The sequence below is a fragment of the Wyeomyia smithii genome, chromosome 3 (genome assembly GCF_029784165.1).
Source record: "Wyeomyia smithii strain HCP4-BCI-WySm-NY-G18 chromosome 3, ASM2978416v1, whole genome shotgun sequence".
NCBI classification, from domain to species: domain Eukaryota; kingdom Metazoa; phylum Arthropoda; class Insecta; order Diptera; family Culicidae; genus Wyeomyia; species Wyeomyia smithii.
Window position 1 is genome coordinate 87,092,341 of NC_073696.1, and position 27,644 is coordinate 87,119,984.

At 37.2% G+C, this 27,644-nt stretch overlaps 1 protein-coding gene across 2 annotated transcripts in view; it reads right to left on the minus strand.

Moving 5' to 3' along the window:
- Positions 1 to 27,644, minus strand: part of LOC129732403 (uncharacterized) — a 596,785-nt gene that overhangs the window by 123,533 nt on the left and 445,608 nt on the right. For both annotated transcript variants that reach the window (XM_055693256.1, XM_055693257.1), the window contains exons 16-17: positions 13,374 to 13,588; positions 12,699 to 12,848 (exon numbers count right to left, since the gene is read on the minus strand). In XM_055693256.1, coding sequence (XP_055549231.1) covers positions 12,699 to 12,848; positions 13,374 to 13,588 — 365 coding nt within the window. The remainder of the gene's footprint in view (positions 1 to 12,698; positions 12,849 to 13,373; positions 13,589 to 27,644) is intronic.

The following is a 27,644-nucleotide window of genomic DNA, read 5'->3' on the forward strand; positions in this document are numbered from 1 at the left end:
ATGGTCCTTGCAGATCGTTAGCCTCGCTTCCAGTAATGGAAACAACGCTATCGTCTGCAAATTGCCTTAGCGTGCATGAATTTGCAAGACATTCATCTATGTCATTGAGGTAAAATTTATATAAGAGAGGGCTTGAACATGAGCCCTGGGGAAGACCCATGTAACTAATTCGGGAAGTTGTCGAATCACCATGTGAGAAATACATATGCTTTTCTGACAACAAATTGAGCAAAAAGTTATTCAAATTTGGTGAAAGTCCCTGCGAGTGAAGTTTCTCGGTTAAAACTTCTACAGAGACAGAGTCAAATGCCCCCTTAATGTCCAAGAATGCAGAAGCCATTTGCTCTTTTCGAGCAAAGGCGAGTTGAATTTCAGTAGAAAGCAACGCTAGGCAATCTTTCGTCCCTTTGCCCCGGCGAAAGCCAAATTGAGTATCTGAAAGTAAACCGTTTGTTTCGACCCATTTGTCTAACCGTAAGAGGATCATTTTCTCCATTAATTTCCGGAGGCAAGAGAGCATAGCAATCGGCCTATAAGAATTGTGATCAGAGGCAGGTTTTCCGGGTTTTTGAATAGCAATAACTTTTACCTCCCTCCAGTCGTGCGAACCAATGTTTAGCTCAAGAAACTTGTTGAACAAGTTCAACAAGCGTCTTTTTGCAGAATCGGGTAGATTCTTCAACAAGTTGAATTTTATTCTATCCGACCCTGGAGCTTTATTGTTGCACGAAAGGAGAGCCATTGAAAATTCCAACATCGAAAATGGAGGCTCTTCCGTAGTTACTAAAAACGCGTCGCGAAAGGTCTTCTGCTCCGGTACAGAGTCCGGACAGACTTTTTTGGCAAAATCGAGTATCCAGCGATCTGAATACTCCTCGCTCTCATTCGAAACGTCACGATTCCGCATGCGCCTGGCGGTATCCCAAAGAGTGCTTATCGCTGTTTCCCTCGACAACGCGTTTACGTATCCGCGTTTTTTCACTTTCATTAAGCTTTTCATCTGCCTGTCCAGTACCTCGTACCTTCGAAGCAGCTTAACAGAGCCGTACTTTCGGTAGTCCTTATATGCCGAGGACCTTCGCGCGTACAGTTCAGAGCACTCTTTGTCCCACCACTTGGTAGGAGGACGCCGTCTAATCGTTACCCCGGGTATCGGTTTTGTCTGAGCTTGTGTCGCGGCGTCGATGATCAAGCCAGAAACGAACGCGTATTCTTCCTCCGGAGGAAGTTCCTCGTGAGACTCGATGGATTCCGCTATGATAGTTTCGTAACGCTTTCAATCAATGTTACGTGTGAGGTCGTATGACATATTGATTGGATTCGTGGGAGTTGAACCATTAGCAATTGATATAACGATTGGAAGATGATCACTACCGTGAGGATCATTGATTACTTTCCACTGGCAATCTAACGCTAGTGATGTCGAACAAAGGGATAGGTCAAGCACGCTTTCACGTGCTGGAGGATTAGGTACACGTGTCGCTTCCCCAGTATTCAAAAGTGTCATATTGAAGTCGTCGATCAAGTTACAGATTAAAGAAGATCGGGCGTCGTCGTATTGCGATCCCCATTGCAAACAGTGGGAGTTAAAATCTCCCAAAATCAAATGTCAGAAAGTTGCCTCTGTTCAATCCGCACGGATGGAGGTTAATTCTAAAAAAGGAGTAGCAATTTCTGATCCCTAAAAGTACCCCTCCACCATGTGAGTCTCGGTCTCGACGGATTATGTTAAAATCGTGGAAATTGGGTTGATTATTTGAATTTAGGAAAGTTTCACAAAGCGCAAAAGCGTCACAATTATAAGTGTTTATTAAATGAGAAAATAAATCGAATTGGGGGATGATACTTCTGCAATTCCACTGTAATACAGTGATAAAATTCCTAACCTCTTTCGCCGTATTAGTCATCGAAAGATATGATAGCTGAAATGAGGGGCCAAGTTGCTGCTAGTTGTTTTAAAAATGTTTTCACTGTAGGGAGAAGGGCAAGAAGAATGTTGTTAAGGGGATCTGTTATGTTGAATGTTTTGAATATCCAGTCCACAATATCAGAGAAATTTATAAACCCTGTTTCTTTTTTATCCTCTGATCGAGAAATGGGTGCACGAGGGGTTTTTGGTGCCCCAGGAAGCGGTGGGTACTCCTGGTTAGATTTGAAATTAAAACCGGGAGGTACTTGCTTCGGTTTTTCTTCACCGCTTCCTTTTTGCGTAGGCTTATTGGTCATTCCGCTAGGGCTTATCTTACAACCTTTGCGGGAAAGATAAGGAGAGTTCACTATTCTTCTCTTCCTAGATCCTTCTGGCATGGCATAAGAACACCCTTCGACGGGATCGTCAGATGTACCCTCATCGGTTGGCAAAAAGGAAAAGATGTTTCCTGTCGAGGGTGGCTCAGCTCTCTTTAGCATTTCTGCAAAAGTGCGCTTTGATCGTTCCTTGAGGGAGCGCTTTATTTTTTCCTCGCGCTGTTTGTACGCGGGACATGCCGAAAGGTCATGCCGAGTTCCTTCGCAGTAAAGACACTTTTCAGTGTCTTCGTTGCAAGCGGTCTCAGCATGATTGCCTCCGCATTTGCTGCAGCGTGCCTTGTTGCAACAGTAGGTGGCTGTATGACCTAACTGCTTGCAGTTCTGGCAATGCATGACACGCGGTACAAACAGGCGTAAAGGCAGACGAACCCTGTCCAAAAGGACGTAGTTCGGCAGGGCAGATCCGGCAAAGGTTATCCGAAAGGAATCCGAAGGGGAGAATTTCTTCTTCCCTTCTATGATGGATACTGAATGCAATTGCTTGACATCCAGTATTTTTACATTTTTCATTAAGGGGTTCTTGAAACAGCCAACCCCATAACGAAAAATGTCATCGACCGTGAGATTCCCTTCTGTAATCACACCGTCGATCTCCACGTCCTTGGCAGGGATGTACACGCGATACTCTCGCGTAAAGAGCTCGCAGCTAGCGATCTCGTTTGCTTGCTTCAAGCATCCTACGACAACTCGCAGTTTATTCGGTCTTACCTTAGTTATTTAGGTTACGGCCGAAAACCATTTTGCCAGGTCCTTGCCAATTTGTATGATGTTCAAGGGCTTCTTTATGGGCCGGAAAAAGACAAAAAATGGGCCCTTCGCGGCATCTGGGTAAGCTTTTACCCGTATCTCCGGAGCCTTCGGTACGGGGCTTGGTACAGGGGAGAGTACAGGGGAAGGTAGAGGAGAACTGATGGGGGAGATTTCAATCTCTTCCCCATGTGTTTCAATATCCAGAAATAATTCCATCTGCATATTATCCATATTCATCTTTGCGGGAGCAATTTGCTCTACCGCAAACTAACGGTGAAAGACCGTGATAAGATGGGGTTTCAAATGATGGGTAGTTAAATAAAAAAACAATTTTTCAAAGTAATATGAAATAAAATACGAAAAAAGACCCGACAACCCTATTAGAGAAAAAAAATAAAGTAAAAGTGAATACTTCACCGAAACTCTGAGGCTGCTGCCTCAACGACCTTCTAGTTGATTTAATTCTGCGATGATCGCCGTGGCAGAATTAAAAAAAAATACACCAGCGACAGGGTGAAGAAATCGTCTTTGCAAACCAACAACAATCCAACGGTGGCTGCAAAATTCGTCACCGCTGGTGGGTAGCCGGCGCCCGGCGGCGCGGGGGATCTACTCCGTCTGCTGATACGTGTTCTATTGTCACTGCACCGGGACCGAAAACTCATACAGTACGTATGCCGTATGTGCACAATGCAAGAAATCCTTGCTCTGGCTGCTGGACGACTATTGTCCGCACCGGCACCGAAAAACACAAGCGATACGCGCACCGTCTGAACACAAAGCGGGTATTGTATTATCGAACGAGCAAAATGCTAACGGAACGTTGAAAGAATGCTTCCTTTCTCGACGATAGCAGAGAAGCGAATGACATGCATGCAAAATGTGCCAAAAAACAATATCGATAACGAGTTCTCTGAACTAATCTAGTTGTTAGAGACCGCAATTAGCTCCAGGTTAGAGTGCGATATTGTGGTTGTTTGATAGCTGCTATTGTTTCGTTCGAGAGTTTGGTATAAAATACTATTTATACCTATGATATATCATATAGTAATGCAAGAATAAATAATCAAAATAACCAGTGGTTATTTTGATGTTACTTGCAGTTAAACAAATTAAATTCCCCCACAAAATTACTTTGCATCGTTTGTGTTTGAGAAACTAGCTTTTCTTCACAAGACCGATGCACAGTAGGGTGGGACAAAAAATAAATGTTAGCTCCCATGCACTTTTCGTGGTCTTGATGGGTCCTATAACAGCTGTATAAATTTTTAGATCGATCGGTTGAACTATATTTTTGCGCCCGATTTTTAAAGTTTTCATACAATTTTATATGGGAAAATTCACATTTTCAAAATTTATTCTCTAGAGATTTCCAGTTGGCTTCTAAAAATATATCGATACATGATATTTGTAGGAAATTTTTCAGGGGAGAACTCTTTTGAAGACCGTAAGGCGCTACGATGTTTGTAGAAAATGTTATTAACCCCAAAGTGATTCAATGATTGGCTCACCATTGAATTTATCCAGCAACACTGCTATCCATAGAGTTACCATAGAGTTACCGAGTATTTTACTTTAAAGTTACTTAAAATTTGTACTTTTTTGTACTTGACTTTTGATAGTTGCATTTTACAAGAAAACGTTGTTTAGGAAAGTATTGGGGCATATAAACAAACGTTTTTGTCGAAGCCTTCACATCGCCAGAACTTTTCTTAACAAAGTTATAGCATATTTTAGCTTATTTTTTCGGTCACTTTAAGAAGTTTTAGCATATTTTAGCTTATTTTTTCGGTCACTTTAAGAAGCAGGGTGAAATGTTAGTAGGTTGGCACAAATGGAACTTATCACAGTTTACAGTACTTGAGCTAAACTTTGAGGAAAAGTATTGGAATCATGCTTCGACTTGAAATCGGGGTTTCCCCAAAGTGCGATGAGCGCCTAGTTCTATACTGCCGTGATACGACAATGTGACGTAGATCCAAGTGATCAGTTTTTCAGTATGGCCAAAAAACGAATAAATTTCTCGCCACTTTTGTATTGAAATGGGTGCCTACGTCACTTTGTTTTTTTGATTGTATACAACGTACGAATAAGAAACAACGAAAAGGAAGATACCAAAAGATAGGTCTTCGAATAATGAACAAATTGGCATGCAAACCCCATATTCGAAAAAATGGCCTTTACGTCACTTTGTCATCTCACAGCAGAATAGTCTACAGTTTTTCTAAATGAAATCTATTTGCATTTTGCGAAACTAGGCGAATGACATAACTTGAAAAAAGATGGAACCACTCGCAACATAGATATAAAATTAAAGTCGCAAACAAAAAGCGAGCTCGTCATTGGTTAGTCACTACTTTTCCATTTGATTCTTAGGTTATTATTCCCCCGGTTTGCTATCGAAAAGAGGTGCTAATCATTATATCAAAAAAAAAAAAAAAAAAAAAAAAAAAAAAAACAGAAAAGGCACATTCCACGTACGATTCCACACTGTGCCATCTTGTTCTTAGCAACCATCTTGTTCTTAGCAGTACACAGTGTTTCATTTTGCTGATTTCGTGCTCTAAATTAATAGCGTTCTTAGCCCTCTAGTGTCCAAGTTAGTTTTCAGACGGGCTTCGAAAAAATCATTATGAAACCTTATAAGCATTTTTTAGTATTGATTGAAGCTTTTTAGAGGTTTCACTGAAGACCGTCTAAAGGCGGCACTGGGCACTAGAGGGTTAGTTTTCATTTTAGTGGTACACTTTATTTGGAAAAGTTTCTATGTATTTAATTGCGCTTCTTTCAGAAAGGATGATTTAGTGGTTAATTCACCTAGAAGTGATATGAAGAATTTATTTTTCATAACAGTGAGATAGACAGCCAGTGTCTTCGAAACAGTTGTGGCAAATATTTCTGCTAGCAACTTTGTCAGAGATGTCGAATTTCTATCTCTTATGTTAAAAAAGTTATTTACAAAGTTCACTCAAATCATAATTTTCAATATCACTTTCTCCTAGATTTTCCACATATTTCATATCTTCCACAAAATTATTAACCAAACAAAAATACAATATGTATGATGTTGCTGAACATTTGATCTAGCTATAGTTCGAAATAAAAAAGTTATTCAATCATTAACGGTTTTTCAAGGGTTAGTTTAACGTGTGAAACTGTGACTTAAAATTTATATTTTTCTCAATTACTCTTTTCCCATGGTTTTCTATATTTTTATGACCTTCTACAAAATTGTGCAATTTCGATGGGTTTATATCTTCGCTGAAGATTGTAAATCTATATATTTAGAAATAACAAAGTTATTTGAAAAAGTACGACATTTCATGCCAAAAAAAAAATTGGAAAGACTCTATTAGAAGAAAAAAAATATTTTCTTTTGGAAATAGAAAAGACGTGCTTTCAGAATATCGAATGCTTATCTGCGTATTTTTGCGTAAGATTTAGTAATTTAAAGTACTAACTCTTGAAAAACCATTAATGATTGAATAACTTTTTTATTGCGAATTATAGCTAGATCAAATGTTTAGCAAAAATATGTATTTCTGTTTGGTTGATAATTTTGTGGAAGATATAAAATATGTTGAAAATCCAGGAGAAAAGTTATATTGAAAATTATGATTTGAGTGAACTTTGTATACAAAACTTCTTTATATCTTTTTTAACATAAGCGATAGAAATTCCACACCTTTGACAAAGTTGCTAGCAGAAACATTTGCCACATTTTCTTTGAATACACTGGCTGTCTATCTCACTGTTCTGAAAAAATAAATTCTTCATATCATTTCTAGGTGAATTAATCACTAAATCATCCATTCTGAAAGAAGCGCAATAAAATATATAGAAACTTTTCCACATAAAGTGTACCACTAAAATCAAAATTGAGGACGCTATTAATTCAGAGCACGAAATCGGCAAAATAAAACACTGTGCAATAGGAGTTTGTGATTGTTTTAATGCTGCAAAACTACACCAGAAAAGATTGGTTTTCGACTCATCTTATCGTCATTATTGATTGACTTTTCAGTTTGTTAAAGGTTTTGTTAAATTTCCTGTACGAGGTTTTCATTTGGAATGCTTGAATGGACTCTCCGCCCCCGAATTGTGAAAAAACCCATGTCATGAAAAGTGTTCAATGAGTCCTGACGGATAATAGAAAACGATTGATAAAAAAATCAATCAAAGCTGATTGGACTTTTTGAAATGTTGCTCTAGAATTTAATATTAAAAAAAAATTATCAATTACACTGGTCGACAAAAGCGAAAAAATGCTGCCCTAAAGCCCTAAATGCGTCAACTTACGTCAAAGTGTCGCACAGTAATTGCTGCCCGGGTTCGTCGTTTTAAAGTTATGTTCACGAGAAAACTCATTTGAGTCTTTGAAAAAATATTGATGGTCAGGGGCACCAAAATTCAAAAGAATAGTTGAAAAGCTATAATCCTTAATGGATTTCCAGTTTGAGCTTCAAGGCCACACCTGTCTCGATCAGTGTTATTTTACCACAAGGTTAGGTTAACCTTAATCACTTGATTAAGATGGTGGTTTTATTCATCCATCGTGATATACTGTTGTGTGGAAGAGAGTGCGTTGCACCTTCTACTATCTGCTTCCATCCAGCACAAACCGAATAATTGTCCCCAAGTCGCATAGATGCAACATGCAACACGTAACAGAGTAATAAACTGTTGCGTGGCTAAAAGTGCTGCACCTTTCGCTATCTGCTGTCATCCGACGCTAAAGGAACAATTCGCTTGTTCTTCCAAGTCGCAACCCGATACGAGGTAATATTGTTTTGTGTTCGAGAGCTCCATCGGTTCGGTTAAATGAGATTCAATTTTCCTACATTCGTATTACCTTCATACGGGGTAAAAACCTGGGGCTGATCAAATTGAGAATTTAGCACAATAAACAAAACCTTTAGCGAGTTCTTGCTGTTCATCTTAAATAACATCAGAGTAATATCATTGAAACCTCTTCTGGCCGTTGTTGAAATTTAAAACATTTTTTTCATTGATTTTTTGCTTGATTTTAAATTATTTTCAGTTCAGAATTTCTCATTCCCTTTCATATATTATTCTCTTACCTTTTCCAGTTAGTTTTTAGTGATATTTTGCCAAATTTTCAATCATTTTAACTTTTAAATCTTTTAACTTAAGTTTCTGTCTCTTCACCAGTAAACGTAACTAATTATGTTAGCTTGCTTGCAAAATATTCTATGCTTTTTCGGGCGTCTTTAAGGCACCGGAACATTCGTCATGGCGAACGAAAACATGCTTCTAGGCATGTTATTGAGTTCTTCCTTCCTTGAGGACGCCGCATCTTCACCCGAGCAGGAGAAAATATCATTATAATATCACAACCAGATACTGGAAATACACCTCATTTTGATCTTGATATGGTTTACAAAGTTGGTAAAATAACAAAAAATAACACCAAAATATTGTATGAATAACAAAGCTTGATATTTCAGTAAGAAACCAATAATTAGCATTAAAAATCACGAAAATGACCGATTCAGATATTTTCAATTTATTGGACACTGAATGCATAACTGAATATATTATCAATAACACTGTGCTACAGCGATTTGAAACTTCTGAAGTGACCTAGTGTAGGTTGTAGATCTTGTTGAGTATAACATTCGCTCATACTAGACATTTTCCAAACACCCCCAAAATCTGAACGGTCAAAATACGGTTTTTTGAACCTCAGCGCATATAATATTTTTTAACTCAGACATTTATTAACCGATTTTCAATATTCTAGCAGTTTTAGAAAGAAGACAAATAGAGCTTTCAAAATATATACAGGTTTTTACTAATACCAATAAAACATGTTGAGTTATTTGAGTTTAAATCTAATTTTTTAGACTTTTTCACGAAATTTTTCAATTTAATTTTAAATTTTCCGTCTATTTTTGTGAGAAACATACCACAAATATAAAATAATTTTGAAAGTATATTCAATTCCAAATCCAACAAAAATAGTTTTGTGAAAATCGGTTGATATTTGGCTAAGTTATAAATTTTTTGAGAAAACCAGAATTTTTGGCATCTATCGCACAATTATTTCACAGAACTACAAATGATGCAAAAATGGAAGAACTTTTGATGTGACTTAGTGTGGGTTGTAGGTTTAGTCAAATGTTACTTGCGCGTTTACTTGAAGTTTTTCAAATACCCCAAAAAATTATTAGTTATGGTCAAAACCCTGTTTTTTACCTTAGCTCACATTTTTATGTTAAGTTCGGTTATTTTTCAACTATTTTTTGGAAAGGCGAAAAATAGAACTCTTGAAACATGTATACACTAAAGTCGCTTTTTACGCGGGGGATACGAGCCGCGTAAAAAAACCTGCGTAAATTCCGGAATCCGCTTAAAAAAATCCGCGTAAATTCCGGAATCCGCGTAAAAAAACCCGCGTAAAAAGCGACCTTAGTGTATATGTCTAAAATGTTTACCTATATGTGATGAATAGTTTTAAATAAAATAAGATGTTTTATATTAAATAATATAAGACGATTTTTTTTCCAAATTTTACTATCGAATAGTTTTACAATAAATAAGATACCTAGTTTATGTTATTTTCAAATTTTTCCAAATTTATTCGTAATTTCTTACACATACTTGTAATGAATGAGCTTTAATTGCGGTAGAATTTGAAAAATACAATTAGTGCCAAACGAAAACAGTAAGTGTTTTGGCTGAGATATGACTTAATGTTTTCCACCATATATGTACTTAGATTTCGTCAAGGCATTTCTCAGCAAAATTATAACACATTTTCATCAACAACACCTATTGTTTTCGTTTGGCACCAGAAAGAAGTTTCCAAATTGTACAGCAATTGAAGCTCCATCATTGCAAAAATGTGTGAAAAATTGTGAATAAATTTGGAAAAAATTGAAAATAACATAAACCATCTTATTTATTTTAAAACTATTCATCACATATAGGTGAAATTTTCAAATTTATATGTTTTAAATGCTCAATTTTTTGCCTTTCCAAAATAGCCAAAATATAAAAAATCGGTTGAAAAATAACCGTATTAAACATAAAAATGTGAGCTAAGGTAAAAAACAGGGTTTTGAACATAACTAATAATTTTCGGGGTATTTGAAAAACTTCAAGTAAACGCGCAAGTAACACTTGACAAAAGTTACAACCCACACTAAGTATCATCAAAAGCTCCTGCATTTTTCATCATTTGTAGCCCCGTGAAGTAATTGTGCGATAGGAGATAAAAATTCTGGTTTTCTTAAAAAATATATAACTTAGCCAAATATCAACCGATTTGCACAAAACTACTTTCATTTGATTCGGAATTGAATATACTTTTAAAATTATAGTGTATTTGTGGTATGTTTCTCACAAAAATAGACGGAAAATTTAAAATTAAATTGAAAAATTTCGTGAAAAAGTCTAAAAAATTAGATTTAAGCTCAAACAACTCAACATGTTTTATTGGTATTAGTAAAATTCTGTATATATTATAAAAGCTCTATTTGTCCTCTTTCTAAAACTGCTAAAATATTGAAAATCGGTTAATAAATGACTGAGTTGAAAAATATTATATGCGCTGAGGTTCAAAAAACCGTATTTTGACCATAACTTCAGATTTTGGGGGTGTTTGGAAAATTTCTAGTATGAGCGAATGTTACACTCAACAAGCCCTACAACCTACACTAGGTCACTTCAGAAGTTCTTGATTTTTTTTTTCATTTGTAGCACAGTGTAATCAATAATGAACAATTGGTCGGCGTGCGACCAGACCGAACCAAGCGCCAAAAACATTATTTCGAGTAATCGGCGATCAAAGTTTACTCACCCCGTATGCTTCCTGCAAGCTGCTGCAGAGAAATTTTGCTATAATACCATTATAAACGGTTCAAATGATTTCGTTTCTTCATGAAATATAAATTATCAATTTTAACATCCACTAGTGTTAATAACTCAATTTTCAAAAAAATGGCGCTTGGTTCGGTCTGGTCGCACGCCGACCAATTTTCAGTCAAAAACTTACTTTTAATGAGATTCTTCAAAATCAACTCAAATATCTTATTAAATTTATAGCGAGATATGATATCAAAATTTTATGATATTTTCATATGCATGCTTGAAACGTGAATATCTTTCGAATAACATATTAAGTCCTCATATCTAAATATGTTATTGATGAGTTAAGATTTTGTTATGCTCTCCTGCCCGGGCAGCCTTATGGTTTATCTTGATGAACGCCGCAACTTTAGGCAGGCACTTCGTGCTATGAATTTTCCAGTTCACGGTCAGTCCGGAGTGAAAGAAGAACGGCTTTTACATCCCCTTCTCGCTGATTATCAGCCATAGCAGCACCTTCTTGTGAAACTGGGTGTGTGAAATGTACTTCACTTCTGTGCTTACTTTCTTCGTAGGGGAAGTAAAATACGAAGAGCCCTGCCAGTCGTTGCCATCCAGCGTGAAACAGGTCTTGTCGTCCTTCATCACCGTCAGATCTTGATCTGTCGGGAAAATCGACTTGACCATCTTATTGAGGCGCTACCGCTGCGACATTGCCTGCAGCTTCTAGAGCAGTGGACGGGACTGTCGCTTTCTGATATGTTCGCCAGGTACTTTTTCATTGTTTGACCGGTTGCACCGACCTCCCGGCCAAGACACTTTGTAGACACTTTTCCGTCGGTCTTCCTCTTTAGCATCCTTTGGAGCTTCTTATCGCTTAGGGTCGTCGGCCGTCCGGAACCGGGCTTTCATTCGATGCTCTGATTGTAGTCCAATAGTGTCAAGATGTGGTAGATGCCGGAACTGCGACACGATGTCCGTCTGCGACGCGACGGGGTACCGTACTATGAACGCGCACACTTCTCAACGGAGTAGCTTCACTGTTCTCGCCATCACGGTTAGCGTTCGACTGAAAGAGCTGTCAATTTTTCTCTGCTGACTCATGGGTTACTATGATTGATGCTGCATGGCTAGTTTCGTCAGTGCGTGTGAAGATAAATCTATGGAAAATCGACAATTTTTGTTCATTTTTTTACAGCAAACGTCAAAATCTTTTCAATCGTTATTTCGAACCGTTTTCGATGATATTGATAACGAAAATATAGTTCGTTCAATACAAAATCAAGCAAAAAATAAAGCAATAAAAAACGATTTTACCGATGAATACTATTGAAGTACGGACTACAAGTTTCAATACAAGACTACAATACTTGTTTTCGCAACTTTTTTACCTATCACTAACTCCCGGGGAAGCGGTTCCACTAAGGGTCTTGAGCATCCTCATGAGACTGAATGCGTGTGTTGTGAAAAAATCACGCTACACTTTACGAAATAACGGTTTTTAATTTTTTTTATGCCAAAATGCTCATAAATGAATTTGAATTGGTGTGATAATTTTCAATAGATGCGTTATTCAGTTTTGAGTTAGCCCAGCCCAATTCGCTTTTGATTGACTAGGTATAAAATCTGCTAATTTTCTACTTCTATGAAGCATCATTATCCGGCAGATAGGGTACTACCAGGATAATCAAGAGGATTACACGGGCAAACGGGTCGGGGAAAAAGGATGCTACTATAATGTAAAGTAAACATTTCCAACTGGAGTACACTATTGTATTAGAGTGATTGCGGAAAGAAAGATTTACCTGTTTTTGGCGAAGTAGAAGCGGGGTAAAAAGGCGGTCAGGTTTTTGTACGAGATGACCGTGACCAAAACGGTCCCATTGGATACGATATCTAGCAGCGAACTGGTTACATCCATTTCCATATGAAGCTGATCCGCGTACAGTTGATCCCTGTGGTGGAAAGGAGAGATTGGAGACAGAGGAAGGGATTAATTCAATTTACTAATAAATCATCACCGCTCGTCGTATGTCGCTTGATGAGCTCTTTGTGCAACTCTATCCGTGGGGAGTTTTCATTGCATCAATCACGAGCAGTATGTGTATAATCAATATTTTGTTTTCCTAATTACCACATATGTACTAATTTTCTAACGCGGTTTGAATTCCAGTTTCTGACAAAGTTTGGCTAATATAAATAGGATCGAAATTGAGAGGTAATTTTCAATTCACTGTATAGATTGGAATACAATATTTACTATAAAGACTTGACAAAATAATATGTACTTTACTTAATCTAGTGTTGCAGTATTATGAACTTAAACTCATTAGAAATATCAACGCGCAATGAAACAGGTTAATACCACAAACATAGGTGAGACAGGCGCCAGTACAAATGAGCACATTTTAATTAAAGATCACCATGCACGGGAATGCTCATTACTGGCATAGCAGTATCGGAATATTGCATTCACTTACCCGTATATCTGCAAATTGAATGGTAATCCTTTGACCGATTCCGTGTATAAATAGAACGAGTTGAGCTGGTGCGTCACGGTTGTGGTCGCCGCCAGTGAAGCCTTCAAAGCGGACGAGGACGATGACAGTGACGACGAGGACGATATCGGAGCGGCCATTGTGGTTTCACGGTTCAAAGCAGCCGCCTGGACCAGATCCTGCAGCTGCTTGATTTGCTAGAAAAAAGATAGGCAAATGAAAATGATTGATGAAGCGTTACGCCCTGCTGTTGAACTCGTATATATGATTGTTCGAGTATGAATTCCTCGTAAGTCTGGATTGATGGAACCGAATAATTTTTTGCGAGACAAAAAAATCTGTTGATATATGGAAATGCTAATGTTTGCCTTCTGCTGAGCATTTCCATTTATCGTAAATTCTTTTAGAAGAATAAATAGAAACCTTTTATACAACTTTAATGATCGAGGTAAAAAGGCTACCTTAAAATGGAATTGCTGTTGAACCAGGAATGCAATTATATATAGTATCACCTCCCATCTATTTCATTTCCCCACCGAGAAGAGTGGTGGCACTATTGCATACCAAGACTATAGCTCTTCGTTCATAGAGTACCATATTGATACGCAAAGTAACGGTATGTCAGTGCTGGAAACAAGTTTTTATTTCTACTCAATTACTTCGTGCTAGTTAATTCATCAGAATTAATCTGTTTGGTATCCACGCTACAAAACAAATGTAATCGATAGGATTATTGGGTTTCGCACACTAAACGTGATAGAGTTGCACCGCAGAGGAATTTGCAAACCGATCCGACCGACAACTTGTCAGTAAACATTGCTGATTTCAAGTTTAGCGCTATCGCTTTCCACTGTTTGCGATGGGATGTCATCACATAGCCTCACAATAATGGTTCGCGGTGGTCATTCAACCACAAATCGTTGCTTGCTTGCCACTGTTGGTCCTAATGCCAGTGCTCTGTGTCTGACCCTGCATGGTTGTAAAACGTTTCTAAGCAAGCCCTGATTCGACCGCTAAGCCTGATCCGAAGCCGGTTTCGGTGGCGGGCTCCTGCAATGGTGGGCACCCATAAAATCAATCATTCAAATTTATTGAACGACCAACTTGATCGCTTGGAAAAGCTATGTGAATCCAGCGTTTGAATTGAACGTTTCACAAGCGCAGGGAGGGGATGGTTAATTGATTAAGGAAACTTTTGACACCAGATGTTTTCGCTTGGTTTGGTCGTTACGACGTTATTGCGAGTTCGGTGGTCTTGTTTTAATTGATATTTTTGAATACATTTTTGTTCCTTTTAATTCGTTCCAAAATCGTATACAATTATTTGTATTCACGCTTTAAGGAAACGCACATTGTTGTTTGGAATTTGAAAATATGCTATGCCTTCACTTTGTTAGCTACATCAATTACAAAATAAACTGATTTATTACATCTAGCACAGGAACGTGCAATCTTTGTTATACCGTCAAATTACAATAGTTTTGAGCTACTATTAGAACATTCAGCATTGGTCTGTTAAACCATTTGAAATGATTTGTAAGTTTTGTTACACGCAAACTATTGCAGAATTTATAACTCTATCATTAGCAAATATAAATCTGGCCACAACTTTCAAGACCCGCAGAATTTTTGTAAGCTAACATTGAATCTTAATGCCTTGCATTTCTATCACAACCTCATTTCTTACAATATCTTAGAAAATGAATTTTTTTCCAGAAAATACAAATACATTTCTTACAATATCTTAGAAAATGAAATTTTTATCCAGAAAATACAAAACAATACAGAACATATTACGCAGGAAATGACCCCATCAATCTACTGATGCGCCAGTATAATCTACATGGCGAAACCATAGGCATAACAATGTCTGAAAAACAAATAAAAAACTGTCTAACAGCAAAGATAACTAGGACAAGATACCCAACTTCCAGATTTTTCATACATTTTGAACACGACCACTTTCCGATGGTTAGTGCTGCCATCTGATGACTTAAATTCTCATAAAATTGACACTATGAGCAAAACCGATATACCGTACATAGTCCGTCATCGATCGTTGAGCTGTTCAAGATTGTATATGAAAAAGGTGTAGCAGTTTGGTCAGCTCGTCAGAGTGGGGTTTATATTGAGGGGTTATATTTTTTTTCAGGTCTCGTTCTACCAAAACTTTTAGTTTGATATGTCGCAAGCTAGGTAACATGGGAGTCGCGTTTATAATTCTCGAGTGTCTTCATATATCACAGAAAATGCCCCTGGTAAATTGTAATTTAAAGCAGTGTAGGTGATACTTCCGAAAGTAGCGAGGACATAAATTATGTACAACACTCTCGTCACCACTATTTTGTCATATATAAACATATCTTTTTCTCACATTTTCGGTTGTTGTTAAAAAGAACAGAATATTCAAACCCGGTACATATCCATATAAATATGAAGCAAATGTTATGGTTTGAGTAAAGTAGCACAATAAACTTTAGCTAATCTGGTTGCTGTCAAGCAATGATAAGTTAAATTGAATTTATTGTTTCTAGTAGCAGAGCGCAATGACTTGATGTCGCTCTTAAAAAAGTAATGCCATCTGCCAATAGAATATGAGACGATTTCCAAGTGCTTCTAGAGCGGTTTTATTGTTATTATTATGGTTGTCATATCAACCTAGGAATTTTGCGTTTGGTTTTTGGTGGGAATATTTGTAGAAGCTTTATCGTTAATTATTAACTTTATTTATTAACGGTTATCAGGAAGTTCTGATAGTACGCTTAATTTTAAATGATGCGTCGATACTTGATTCTTCTGGAAAGTTTCATGTTTGAGAACTAAACATTCGTGCACATTATTATCATTTTTAAGATGGCAGCACCGTATAGTCGTCTACATGGATACTAAAAAAAATATTTCACCATTCAGCAGTCATGCCTTGGCCTTGTCGTCAGTTGATTTTGACGTCAAGTCTACATCAAATTACCAGTGTATAAATTAGTTCGACTTTTGCTCACGCGCAGCGACAATCATGTCCGATGAATTCTGCAAGAGTCAGGTATCTTGTTCTAGTCATCTTTGCTAACAGGCAATAGAAATAATTTAAGCATGAGAGAAGAATATTGTAAGTAAGAACTGCATTGACATCCTGTATGTAGTCTGTTTTTGCTTGGCGAACTAAATACATATTTTCCAGTGAATGACACAGTTCTATTAATTTATCAATTGCTGATAAACAAGCTTCTCCATTCGTTCATTGAACCTGCGATCTCAATATGAGAAACTCGTTGCAAATTGCATCTTCCGCATTCGCCTCACGGTAGGAGAAGAAAGTGTGGAATGAATTGATGCGTGTGAATTTTTATATGTTTGAAAAAGCACAACTACTTTGCATAAAACGCTGAAACCTAAAGATTCATTGGCAATTTATCAGTAAAATGTTTGATGAGCTGCTCTGAATCACTTGCTCTTTTTCATCGTCTTTTAAAAGCTTTAGTGTGTCAGTGCACTTGTTCAAACAGAAAAATAGAAATAGTAACTTCTCCTTTTGCATAGATCGGATTCGACTATTCAGCTGTTTGAAGGTAAATTTCTACCAGCTGATCTGTAGGTGCGATTCAGGTGTAACAAAATAGCCCTCTAGTGCCCAAGTTAATTTTTCAGACGGAATCCAAATTCCTACTCATTAGAAGCCGCTGGGCTGCCAACCTGAAATATAGCATTTCTTATGTAAAATTGGTCAATAAATCGATTGATGATAGTTTCATCCTGTGCAGGGCACGGGAAAAGGTCTATATTTCCAAAAACACAAAAATGAAATAGGGTGAAAAAAATAAAATAGACCATTTTCCGTGCCCTACACAAAACGAAACCATCACCAATCGATTTATTGACCATTTTCACATAAGAAGTGCTATATTTCAGGTAGTCTAGCGGCGATTATTCGGTGGATTAAACGGAACCCACATTCCCACTAAATAATCTCCACTGAACTAACAACTTGAAATATAGCTTTTTTATGTAAAATTGGTCAATAAATCGATTGGTAATGGTTTCATTTTGTGCAGGGCACAGAAAATGGTCTGTTTTGCCCCTTTTCCCCCTATTTTTGCATATTTTCGGAAATATAGACCCTTACCCGTGCCCTGCACAGAATGAAAGTATCATCAATCGATTTATTGACCAATTTTATATAAGAAATGCTATATTTCAGGTGGCCAGCCCAGCGGCTTCTAATTAGTGGGAATTTGGGTTGATTTTTTTCCCAGTGTGCAGCGCTAGACCCGCAAGGCGTCGTACACAAATTACGTAACGCTAAAAACCTAGATTTCAGACCCCCTCCCCCCCTATGTAACGATAAGTAACGGTCGGTATGACTCTCTCCCCCCCTAAAATTACGAAACGCTGGACAACCTGTCCCCCCTCCAAATTTGCAGTTTTGAGCAAACATCACAGTTACGTAACGATCTCAATTACCCCCCCCCCCCTCCCCCTATGTAACAATAAGTAACGCAGACTTAAACCCCCTCCCCCCCCTTCATGCGTTACGTAATTTGTGTACGACGCCCAACTATCCTGTACATTAACAGTTGGCAGTGAAGTTTGTACATGGGCTGAAAAAAAAACAGCCGTTTAATGAAAAAAAAAACGATAATTTTTGCAAGTCAAGTATTTTAAAATAAACGTTTGTTTCCAAGCCAACCTCTTCATGTGTGCGAAATCGTTTGCCAGAGAGCCACATTTTCAACTAGGAAAACAGAAAATAGTCGCTTGGAGCTAAATCTTGCGAATACGAAAAAATCGTTTAAAATCTGTCCACGTGGTATGTAAATGGTCCCTTAGGTGACCAGACGTTGGAAACAACATATTAGTGTTGAATGCTGGAGAAGACATAGGCGTCGAAAGAAGCAGAAAGAACATTGAGAATTGCTGAGATATTGGCGTTTTACATGTGATAGAAAACTATGCATTTTCACAAAAATGCCACAAAAGCTCAATATCTTCATTGGCCAGTGTTTTATTTCGCCGTTTTTGTGCGATTAATTGAATAGTGATTCAAATGTTGATTATAGCCTCAAGGTATGTTCAGAGAAGTTGCAGTATATTCAAAAATGCATCTTTTAATATAAAACAATGGGTGATCAATCCACCAATGAGTGAAATAAAAAAAATTACTTTTTAATCAGAATAAGCTCATTTTTCGATTTAGTGCAAACGTAAGAACTGTATTAATCACATAAACTTATTGTTCTCACAAACGTAAAAGGACAGCAAAAAATTACCTTTCAAGTCGACCGGTTTCGGTCCCCGTGTGGACCATCTACTAGACAATGTCCAACCATTGGGCATTGTCCAGTAGATGGTCCACACGGAGACCGAAACCGGTCGACTTAAAAGGTAATTTTTTGTTGTCCTTTTAGGTTTGTAAGAACAATAAGTGTTGTGTCCGTTAGCGCGTCGCGTTTTTATGTGAATCAGAATAAGATAGACGCAAAGTGTCTTCGACAAAGTTTTTTTCTTAAAGCAAGAAACTTTACCGAAGACATCATGTTTCTATCTCTTACATATTACAAGCAACATTGAGTTTTCTATTAGAAGGCACTAAAAATCATAATTTTCGTTTTAAATTATTTCGCAAATTTTTCCGAATTTTTAAACCTTCTACTAAGTTAAGTTATTACCCATCCAAAAATTCATTTGTTTTCTAAACATTGTTATTTTTTATCTCATATTTTTTAAAATGCAAAGTTTTCCATCACATGGAAAAATGTCAATATCTCAGCTCCTCGATAAGATATCAAGTATCTTTTTTCATGTAAATTTTCGTCGTGAATCCCGCTTTGCAATGTAAATTTTAGTTCCTTATCAAAAATTTGCTTTATTGGTGTTTTGAAGGGTTTTATCTAGAAATCATTAGAAAAATTATTTTTTTTGTGATGTTCAATGGGCTCTGGGAGTCAAAAAACTGAATGCAATGCTGAACTGAACCATGCAAAATATTCAAAAACAATTCCACAGAAATAAAAAAAAATATAGGGAAAAATTTAGGAATCGAAAAGAATTAAAAAACCTAAATTAATCCACCTAGCGAAGAGACCCAGTCTTTCTCCTTCGAACTTATAATTTGTTAAAATAGATTTACTCCCACACTTAAAAAATTCACCTTGATTATTTCTACTGGATTTGTTATTCATTCTAAACAACAAATTTTTGGTAGCCAACAGCACAACTATACCGAACATATAAAATTTAACATATTTAACATATATTTAAATTTAAATAATGTCCGTTCTTTCGATAATGTTCTTTTTTTGTTGTAAGAAAAAAAAACCAAACATATGTTAATTGTCAAGCTAGTCAGTCTCTATGAGCCCAAGGCTCACAGACATCATTATTTGTAAATAAAATAAATATCATCGGCTTCGTGCATCACTGGCACAACTCAAAAATTTCCATTTTTGAGTTTTTGACGGCAAACGATGCCAAGTACTGTTAAGTTTCATCACACGAAATCCCATTTCGAAACTCACAAAAATTCCAGAGTTATGAGTAAAAGTGCTTGCTGCACAAATCGAAATTTCTTCATAAAATCAGTAAAAATAAGGTTTTAACCTGGACAACGTGAGCACGTAATATGTGCATAGACCCAAAGGTGTTAAATAAGGATTGGTAATCTTGCACTTCAAAGTTTTCTTGAAAACCCAAAAATAAATTTTTGACGCAAATTTTCAAACGCGTTTTTCTCGAAATTATGTTTTTTGAGTTGTGCCAGTGTTGCTCGAAACCGACGATATGAATATAAATTAACACATATACATGCAAATAACATTAAATTCTTTCAACTATATGATGCGAATTTGTTTTTGATTGTGGTATAATCGATTTGTACTCATATACTGCCTTTAAATATTCAGATTCTTTAGGTCAACGTTAGTCAGTAGATTTCCAATAATGTATAATTAAATGTTGTTCCTTATACATTAATTAGAATGATCTTATCAGTGAAATTGGAATTCTTTAACGCAGTTGATATTACTGATCGTTTCTGAGAGGCACCCAATGAATGGCCAAATACCAATCAATATGGGTTCTTGAAACCTGGATTATACCCAGTGGCCAGAATCCGACCTAAAACCCAATTTTCGATCCAGATGACCACTTCTGGTTGCCTGATAATCATAAAATCATAAAATCCATCATCAAATTGCCGAACTGCCTAATCAGGGTATTTCTATGGCGAAGATGGCGACAGTTTCCGATCAACAGCCCAAAGTGACAAATATCATCCAATACGATTTGAAGAAGCAGTTATGAGCTTAAGAGCAGCATTTTTTTCGATTTTGTCAACCAGTGTTATAATCAAATTAAATGGGTACCAATAAAGCAACTAAACCTTCAATTTTAAATTAAGATTGTTGAAATCAGTGATGCCATCTTTGGCAAAACGAGTGCATTTGATAAAGTTTTCTGAACACGTTTCTTTTCATAACCTTCGAACTACATGTTCAATCATCTTAAAATTCGTTATTTAGGAGTTTTAAAGACAGCCGGTTCATTTGATACCTATTTTGTTCAAATCGGTTGTGTAGTTTCTGAGATAATGAAGTTTCATAACTTTTACATTTTGATACATAACAGACAAAGTTACAGTCCGATTATAATAGTATTCAATAGGGTTTTGTCAGGCAACTAGACCTTTCTATTGCAACTTATTTTGTGAAAATCGGTCCATCCATCTCTGAGAAAAGTGGGTGAGTTCAAACAGTCTTAGAAACATGTTTCTTGTCATAGTCTGATTTCACATTATTATACATAACGGACAAAGTTAAAGTCCAATAACAATAAAATTCTATAGGGTCTTATGGGGCAACAAGAACTTTAATATGACACTAATTTTGTGAAAATCGGTCCAGCCATCTCTGAGAAAAGTGAGTGAGTTTAAACAGTGTTTGAAACACGTTTCTATGCATAACTTTTGAACTACATGTCCAATCATTATAAAATTATTTCACAAATGGTTCGAAAAACAAGCCCGTTCTTTTGATACCAATTTTGTTCAAATCGGTTGTGTAGTTTCTGAGATAATGAAGTTTTGTGAGTTTTACATTTTTATACATAACCTCGAAACTAAAAATCCTATCACAATAAAATTCAATAGGGTCTTATGGGGCAACTAGACCTTTCATTTGCAATTAGTTTCTTGAAAATCGGTCTAGCCATCTCTGAGAAAATCGAGCGAGATTGGAGGGCCGTTACATACATACACACACACACACACACACACACACACACACACACACACACACACACACACACAAACACACACACGTACAGAAAATACTCAGCTCGTCGAACTAAGTCGATTGATATACGAGATTCGACCCTTTGGAGCACTTTCATACCTTTGGGTTTTTCAGTGATTGCTATACCTTTCTAGGAGAAAGGCAAAAAGTGCAAAAGAATGGGTTTGTAGCTTAAGAAAGTCATTTAGTCATAAATCACGTTTGGGCAACCTGAAAACAATTTTTTAGAAAGAAGAAATGTTCTACCAAAATGCTATAAATAACATTATCTTTCAATTTATGGCTGAGCACCTTGACTTTTTCAACATCGATTTTTTTTTGGGACACCCTAACGAGTATGTTGTTCCAATAAAACTAATTAGACTAATTCGTGCCGCACTTGATAGTTCTACATCAAGTGTCAGGGTAGCCAGTGAGATTCGGACGCTTTCGAAACGTTAGGGTGACGGGCTGGCGTGCAGAGAAGCGGCATCTTCATGACATGCTGCGAGGTTTTGCAGACGATAGCGTCATCATTGTTATTAACCGTAGAGCGGTGGAAGAGGCCTTTGGACCTCTCAAGAGTGAACCTGCGAGAATTGGGCTTGTCATAAACTCTGCCAAAGCGAAGTACATGGTAACCCACCGGATGTTGGTGATGCGTTGGTGATAGATGGGGAATAATTAGAAATAGTCGGCTAAAATTTTTTTAAATATATGGTGTTTCGGCTTGCAGTATTTTTCGCTCGCGTGTTATATAGGAAGAAAACTGCTTTAATGTTGTGCGTGTTCGTTATAAATGTTATCGCGAAGTGCGTTTATTTTTTTAAATTTACAAGTGTTTTTTGGAAGTGTTTGCGGCTTGTTGTGTTATGTTTGTTGCGAAACATCCACCAATTGAGTGTAGTAATGCCGTAAACATCGATTGACAAAATGGCTGCAATAGCATATAGAGTGGTACTACGCCACCGTCGCTTGCAGCTGGTTTTAGTTTGCTTCTCATCACTGTGTGTTGTGTGTGTAGAAAGAGTTGAACAAGTTGGAAAATTGAACGTCGAGAGATGATGAAAAATTCATATACCTAGTTTTCGGGAGAAAAATTGGACGAAACGGGAATCGAGTGTAGTGAAATCGATTTAGTGCGTTTTATCGGTGAAATTATGATTGTTCTAGCGGAATTGGTTAAATTGTTCAGAAAACTTTAGATTGTGTTATTGTCTCGCGGCTCTTTGTTTCGCAGTTTCGTGGTGGTAGTGTGCATATCTGGATAGTGTGTTTCAAATTACCGGGACTGCTGCTCGCACTGGCCCAACGATTCACAAATGGGAAGGGAATTGGAAGATAAGTATCGGTGTTTGTGTTCTTTTACATGCAATCTGAAGTAGAAGTGGGCAAAACAGTTCTTTACCGAAAGCGGCTCTGAACCGGTCACTCACCGTCTCAATAAACGCCTCATAGTTAACAATTATTCGCGAGATTGATGGATCGTGCTGTTTCGGTAAACTTCGGTCTCGGGCGAACCATCCGTTTTAGCGCGCAAAGAGCCGTGGTTCATTTTCTTGAGCCGTTCGATCAATCGCTCGGCTTACCGAAATGTACTATTTTCCGTAATGAGCGCGTGCTAAAAATCTTTGAACGTGATAAGCAGAACGTTAGTAAATATGAATGAGCCAGAACCGGTCAGTTAAATATTCCGCTCCACTTATATATCGATTGTCTAACTATATAGTCAAATATTTATTTACCGCGCGCGAGATTAGGAAATATATGATCGTTACCGTTTTGCAATTTATGATTTTTCTAGCTTTTGCGCAAATATTGTTACAAATAAACTTTTCTCTCAGTTCACCATATTGTAATCTTATAGGTGGAAATGAAACTAGCTCATGTATACTCGGATTGTTATTGATTTGGCCCTTTGTAAATAAACACTGTTTGTATTATGTATGGTTGTATATTTGCATTTTTCAAATTATAAGGCTTTGAATGCATGCAACTTTGCCAGTTTTCATACTTAATAGGTGTCACAGGTTACTCATCGTATCAACGGACTCGTTCAAGCGCTATATAGAAATTGTATATTTTATGATACAAACCACGCACACGTGTACGTGGCCCCAACAACATACTTATTGCTTGTTGGTTTAATTCGATTCCATGAACGAAATTATAAATTTTGTATTTCTTCCAAGTAAACACATTTTTCCATGGTCTTTCGTGTTTTAATCGGTCTCAAATCATGAAATAGTTTTTTTTTAAATAGACGAACAGTATACGAGAAATTTATTAGGCATAAAGCCAGATGTGCTGGTGACCAAATATCTGGATACTCCGCGTCGATACCATCCATGAGATCGTATTTTCTACAGATTGATCATCAACGCGTAATAGTTGTTGGTAGCCAAAAGGGTCACTTCAACACAATAAGGAGTGGAGGGGCACTAACGTGGATACAACTTTCGTGATTCGTAGCTTTAGTAACATTATATAGTTGACTAATATAAATCAATGAAAGATACGTTTCGGTTTCACGGTTACATACGGTTACAGTTACATTATGACCTCGTAAGGAGATGTCCGAACATTTGAGTTGTCTCAATTCAATTGTAGGTCCGGGATCAACTCAATTATAGGTCCAGTGTGCGTTCAATCATAGGTCGCGTGCGTTTCGTTTTTTCAGTGTTACATCATCAAACAGAATGAGTTCGGAACCCGTTTTTATTTTCGCGGTGAATATAATTATTTCATAGGCGCGATATTAGTTGTTATGAACCCGGTGCTCGAAATCAGTGCATCGTTTACCAAAACGAACCCAGCTGCAAACCCTTCCCTCACCTTCAACATCCCAGTGATTTCTCGTGGAAGTGCAGAGGTGTTCTCGGCTTCCAACAAAGCGAGTATCACGTCAACATGTTCCTATACATACTCCTTCTTTGACCTGCATTCGGATGCGGCCGGCGCTGGTATTGCCTAATATAAAGATTAAGGTCACCAGTTTTAACACATTGAGGATGAATGTTAATCCCAAACATCATCCGCTGGTTCTCTGTGTTATTACAGCTGATCTGGCAATAACGGAGTAGCAACCGCGGGCGGTCAATCATGCTCATGCTCATGCTCATATATGGTGTTTCTGCTTGCAGTCTTTTCGTAAAAATTAAAACAGAAGTTTGTCTACTGTCCCACGTTGCGGCTGAGTGTGATAATCCTTTTTCCGGGAATTATAGGTTTCTGTCTGTCGTCATTAATTGTAATATTTCTACGTGTACCCGATCAGAAAGACAAAACAAAAATGTAACAGAAGCTGTTAGTTTGTTATGCGAAAAACCTCTCTGGTTGTGTTATAAATTTGATCCCGTTAGTTGTTAAAATAACAAAAATTATAACAAAAAATATTCTACTTATATCAAACCCATATCAAACTTTGTTAATAACGTATAAGGTTTCTATCAAAATTAGATAGCTTATAGGACAGTATAATAACAACCATTGTTAGAAACAACAGGTTTTGGTAGAGACGAAAAAAATGTTAGATTTGTTTCAGAACAACTTCATTTCAGGATTTGTTTTTATAACTCATTCAGATTCAATTTTGTTTTCAAAAGCATATGAAAAAAAAAACAAAATCGTATCAAATTATGTTATTTGTATCTCGTGTTGAAAGAATTTTGTAATATTTTAGTTATGCTCTTCTGATCGGGTACTCATGAGAACCGAAGTAGTACAGTATAGTGAAATTTAAAAGTTATCCCAATAAGTTTATTTTAATAGCACATAAAACAATCAAATATCTTTGATGTACATAACAGGACACTTACACGTAGAAATATTACAGTTAATGATGACAGACAGAATCTATAATTCCCTGAAGAAGGCTAAATACACACAACCGAAACGTAGAACTCCTGTTTCGATTTTTACGAAAAGACTGCAAGCCGAAACACCATAAATTTGAAATCGCAACAGTCGAAATAGACCTCGAGGTAATCGGCTAATTTATTTTCCTGGGGACATTGGGGAGGCGCAGAAAATGAAGTTAGTCGTGATACAAAAAGTTGGATAGCGGACGCAAAATGGAGCTTCTACGGATTAAGTAACCAGCTGAGGTTCCGCAGCCTGCAAACCCGTACAAAACTAGCACTCGGCGGGGGCCTAGTGTGGTTGGTAACGTCTCCGTCAACCACGCTCGACGCCTGGGTTCAAATCCCACCGCCGACTTAGGTGTCGATGGTTGTGAGGTGGCGTGATCCACTCACAACCAACCCAAACTGGTCTAGATTCAATCCTAGCCGACACCGGGAGATTTTCTGAGGCGAAAAATCTCTGGGATCACGCCTTCCATCGCATGAGGAAGTAAAGCCGTTGGCGCCGGTCCGTTAATAAACGGGTCGTGAGTTAGGGTCCTGGGTGTGGAGTCGCCTCCCTGGGCGTCGGTGATTGGCCACAACAGTGGCGGAACTAGACCGACGGAAAATAAACGAGAATAAAAAAAAAAAAAAACTAGCACTCTATGTAACACTGATTGTTCCGATGGCCCTCTATGGCCATGAAGCATAATGTTGGCGCAGATGCATGAACTATGGAGTGTACCAGGCATACGAATCGGCGGAGCGGATAAATCACGGCAGGATACAGTGGGCTGAGCATGTAACCAGGAATTCCGAAAGAGCCGTTGTCTTCGGGGTAGACCCTGCACTCGGTGGATGTGTGCTGTCGACGAGGATGCCTGCGTAATATAGGCGATCATTACGGTTAAATCACTGGAGGAAACAGTAAAACAAAATAACAAAAAAAAAAATTAAGCCCAAAATCACCCAGACCAAAAAAGTCATAAACGAAAAAATAAAAATTTTACTAAAATTTAACCTAAACGAATACAATTTTATCTGAAAGTGGTTCCATAGATGGATGAGACTGATTTCAAACTTAGCTAACAGCTCGGTTAAAAGTGCCTCAAATAGTTAAAACGAAGCTAATGAAAGAAAAATTTTAAATGAGCTCAAAAAACCTAAAAGTATATCTTTTCTATTTAAAATTCTTAAATCATGCCTGATGGACTTTTCCAAAAACAATTATGTGTGGATGAAAATGATTCGGCTCTAAAATCAGATATTTACGATCTTATTATCTTATTATCTTATATTAAATAGTTTGAATTTTCCAGAAAATGAAAAAAAAAAAACTAGAAAATGGGTGTTTTTAGAACATTAAACACGAACCTCATATTCGAAATAAAAATTGATTGAAAATAACTATTTAAATCGTTTAACATCATTAAAATACAATTATTCTTCAAAACTTTTGAATTTTATCAAAGTTTTGTGGTAACTTTAAGTTTATACAAAATTTTTTATTAATTTAAAATTTATTGTTTTTATTTTGCATTTTTTTTCACTTTATTCACATTGCGTCTTAGCTGTTAGTGGCGAAGGGGTTCCCGGGGTGAAATGCATCAGTTAACAAAATCAGAGCTTATTCTTGTTAAAACTGTTGGAAAATAATAATTGAAGAGCTGAAAAATACTTAATTAAAAAAAGAAAGCAGACCGTATTCAACGAAACCTTTTTTTTGTTTTCAAATTATTCACATTTTTTGACATTGCAGTGCTGCTAATTTGACAGCGTAACTATTGAAAATATAGATTCAAATAATAGAATTATTATTGTGTTATAAAAACGGTTCGCCGTTGTAAGTCGGAGGGGGTGCATCTTGCCTCAATGGTGCTTATTAACCCTTTTAACCTTTTAAATTTCCGGCTCACAAAGCGAGGAAATCCCAACTCTGAATTGCGGAATATTTGCCTGGGTTCATTCCGAGCTCGGAATGACCGGTGAGTTCACCGGATCTGAGCCCTATGGATTCGTGGTCTGAGGCGTGTTGGAGGCCAAAGTCTGCACTAAAAACATAAAGGTGTGGAAGTTCTGGAGTGACATCTGGCGGCAGTCTAGAATAAAATAGAGTACCTGCGGGCCTCGTGCGGTTATTCGAT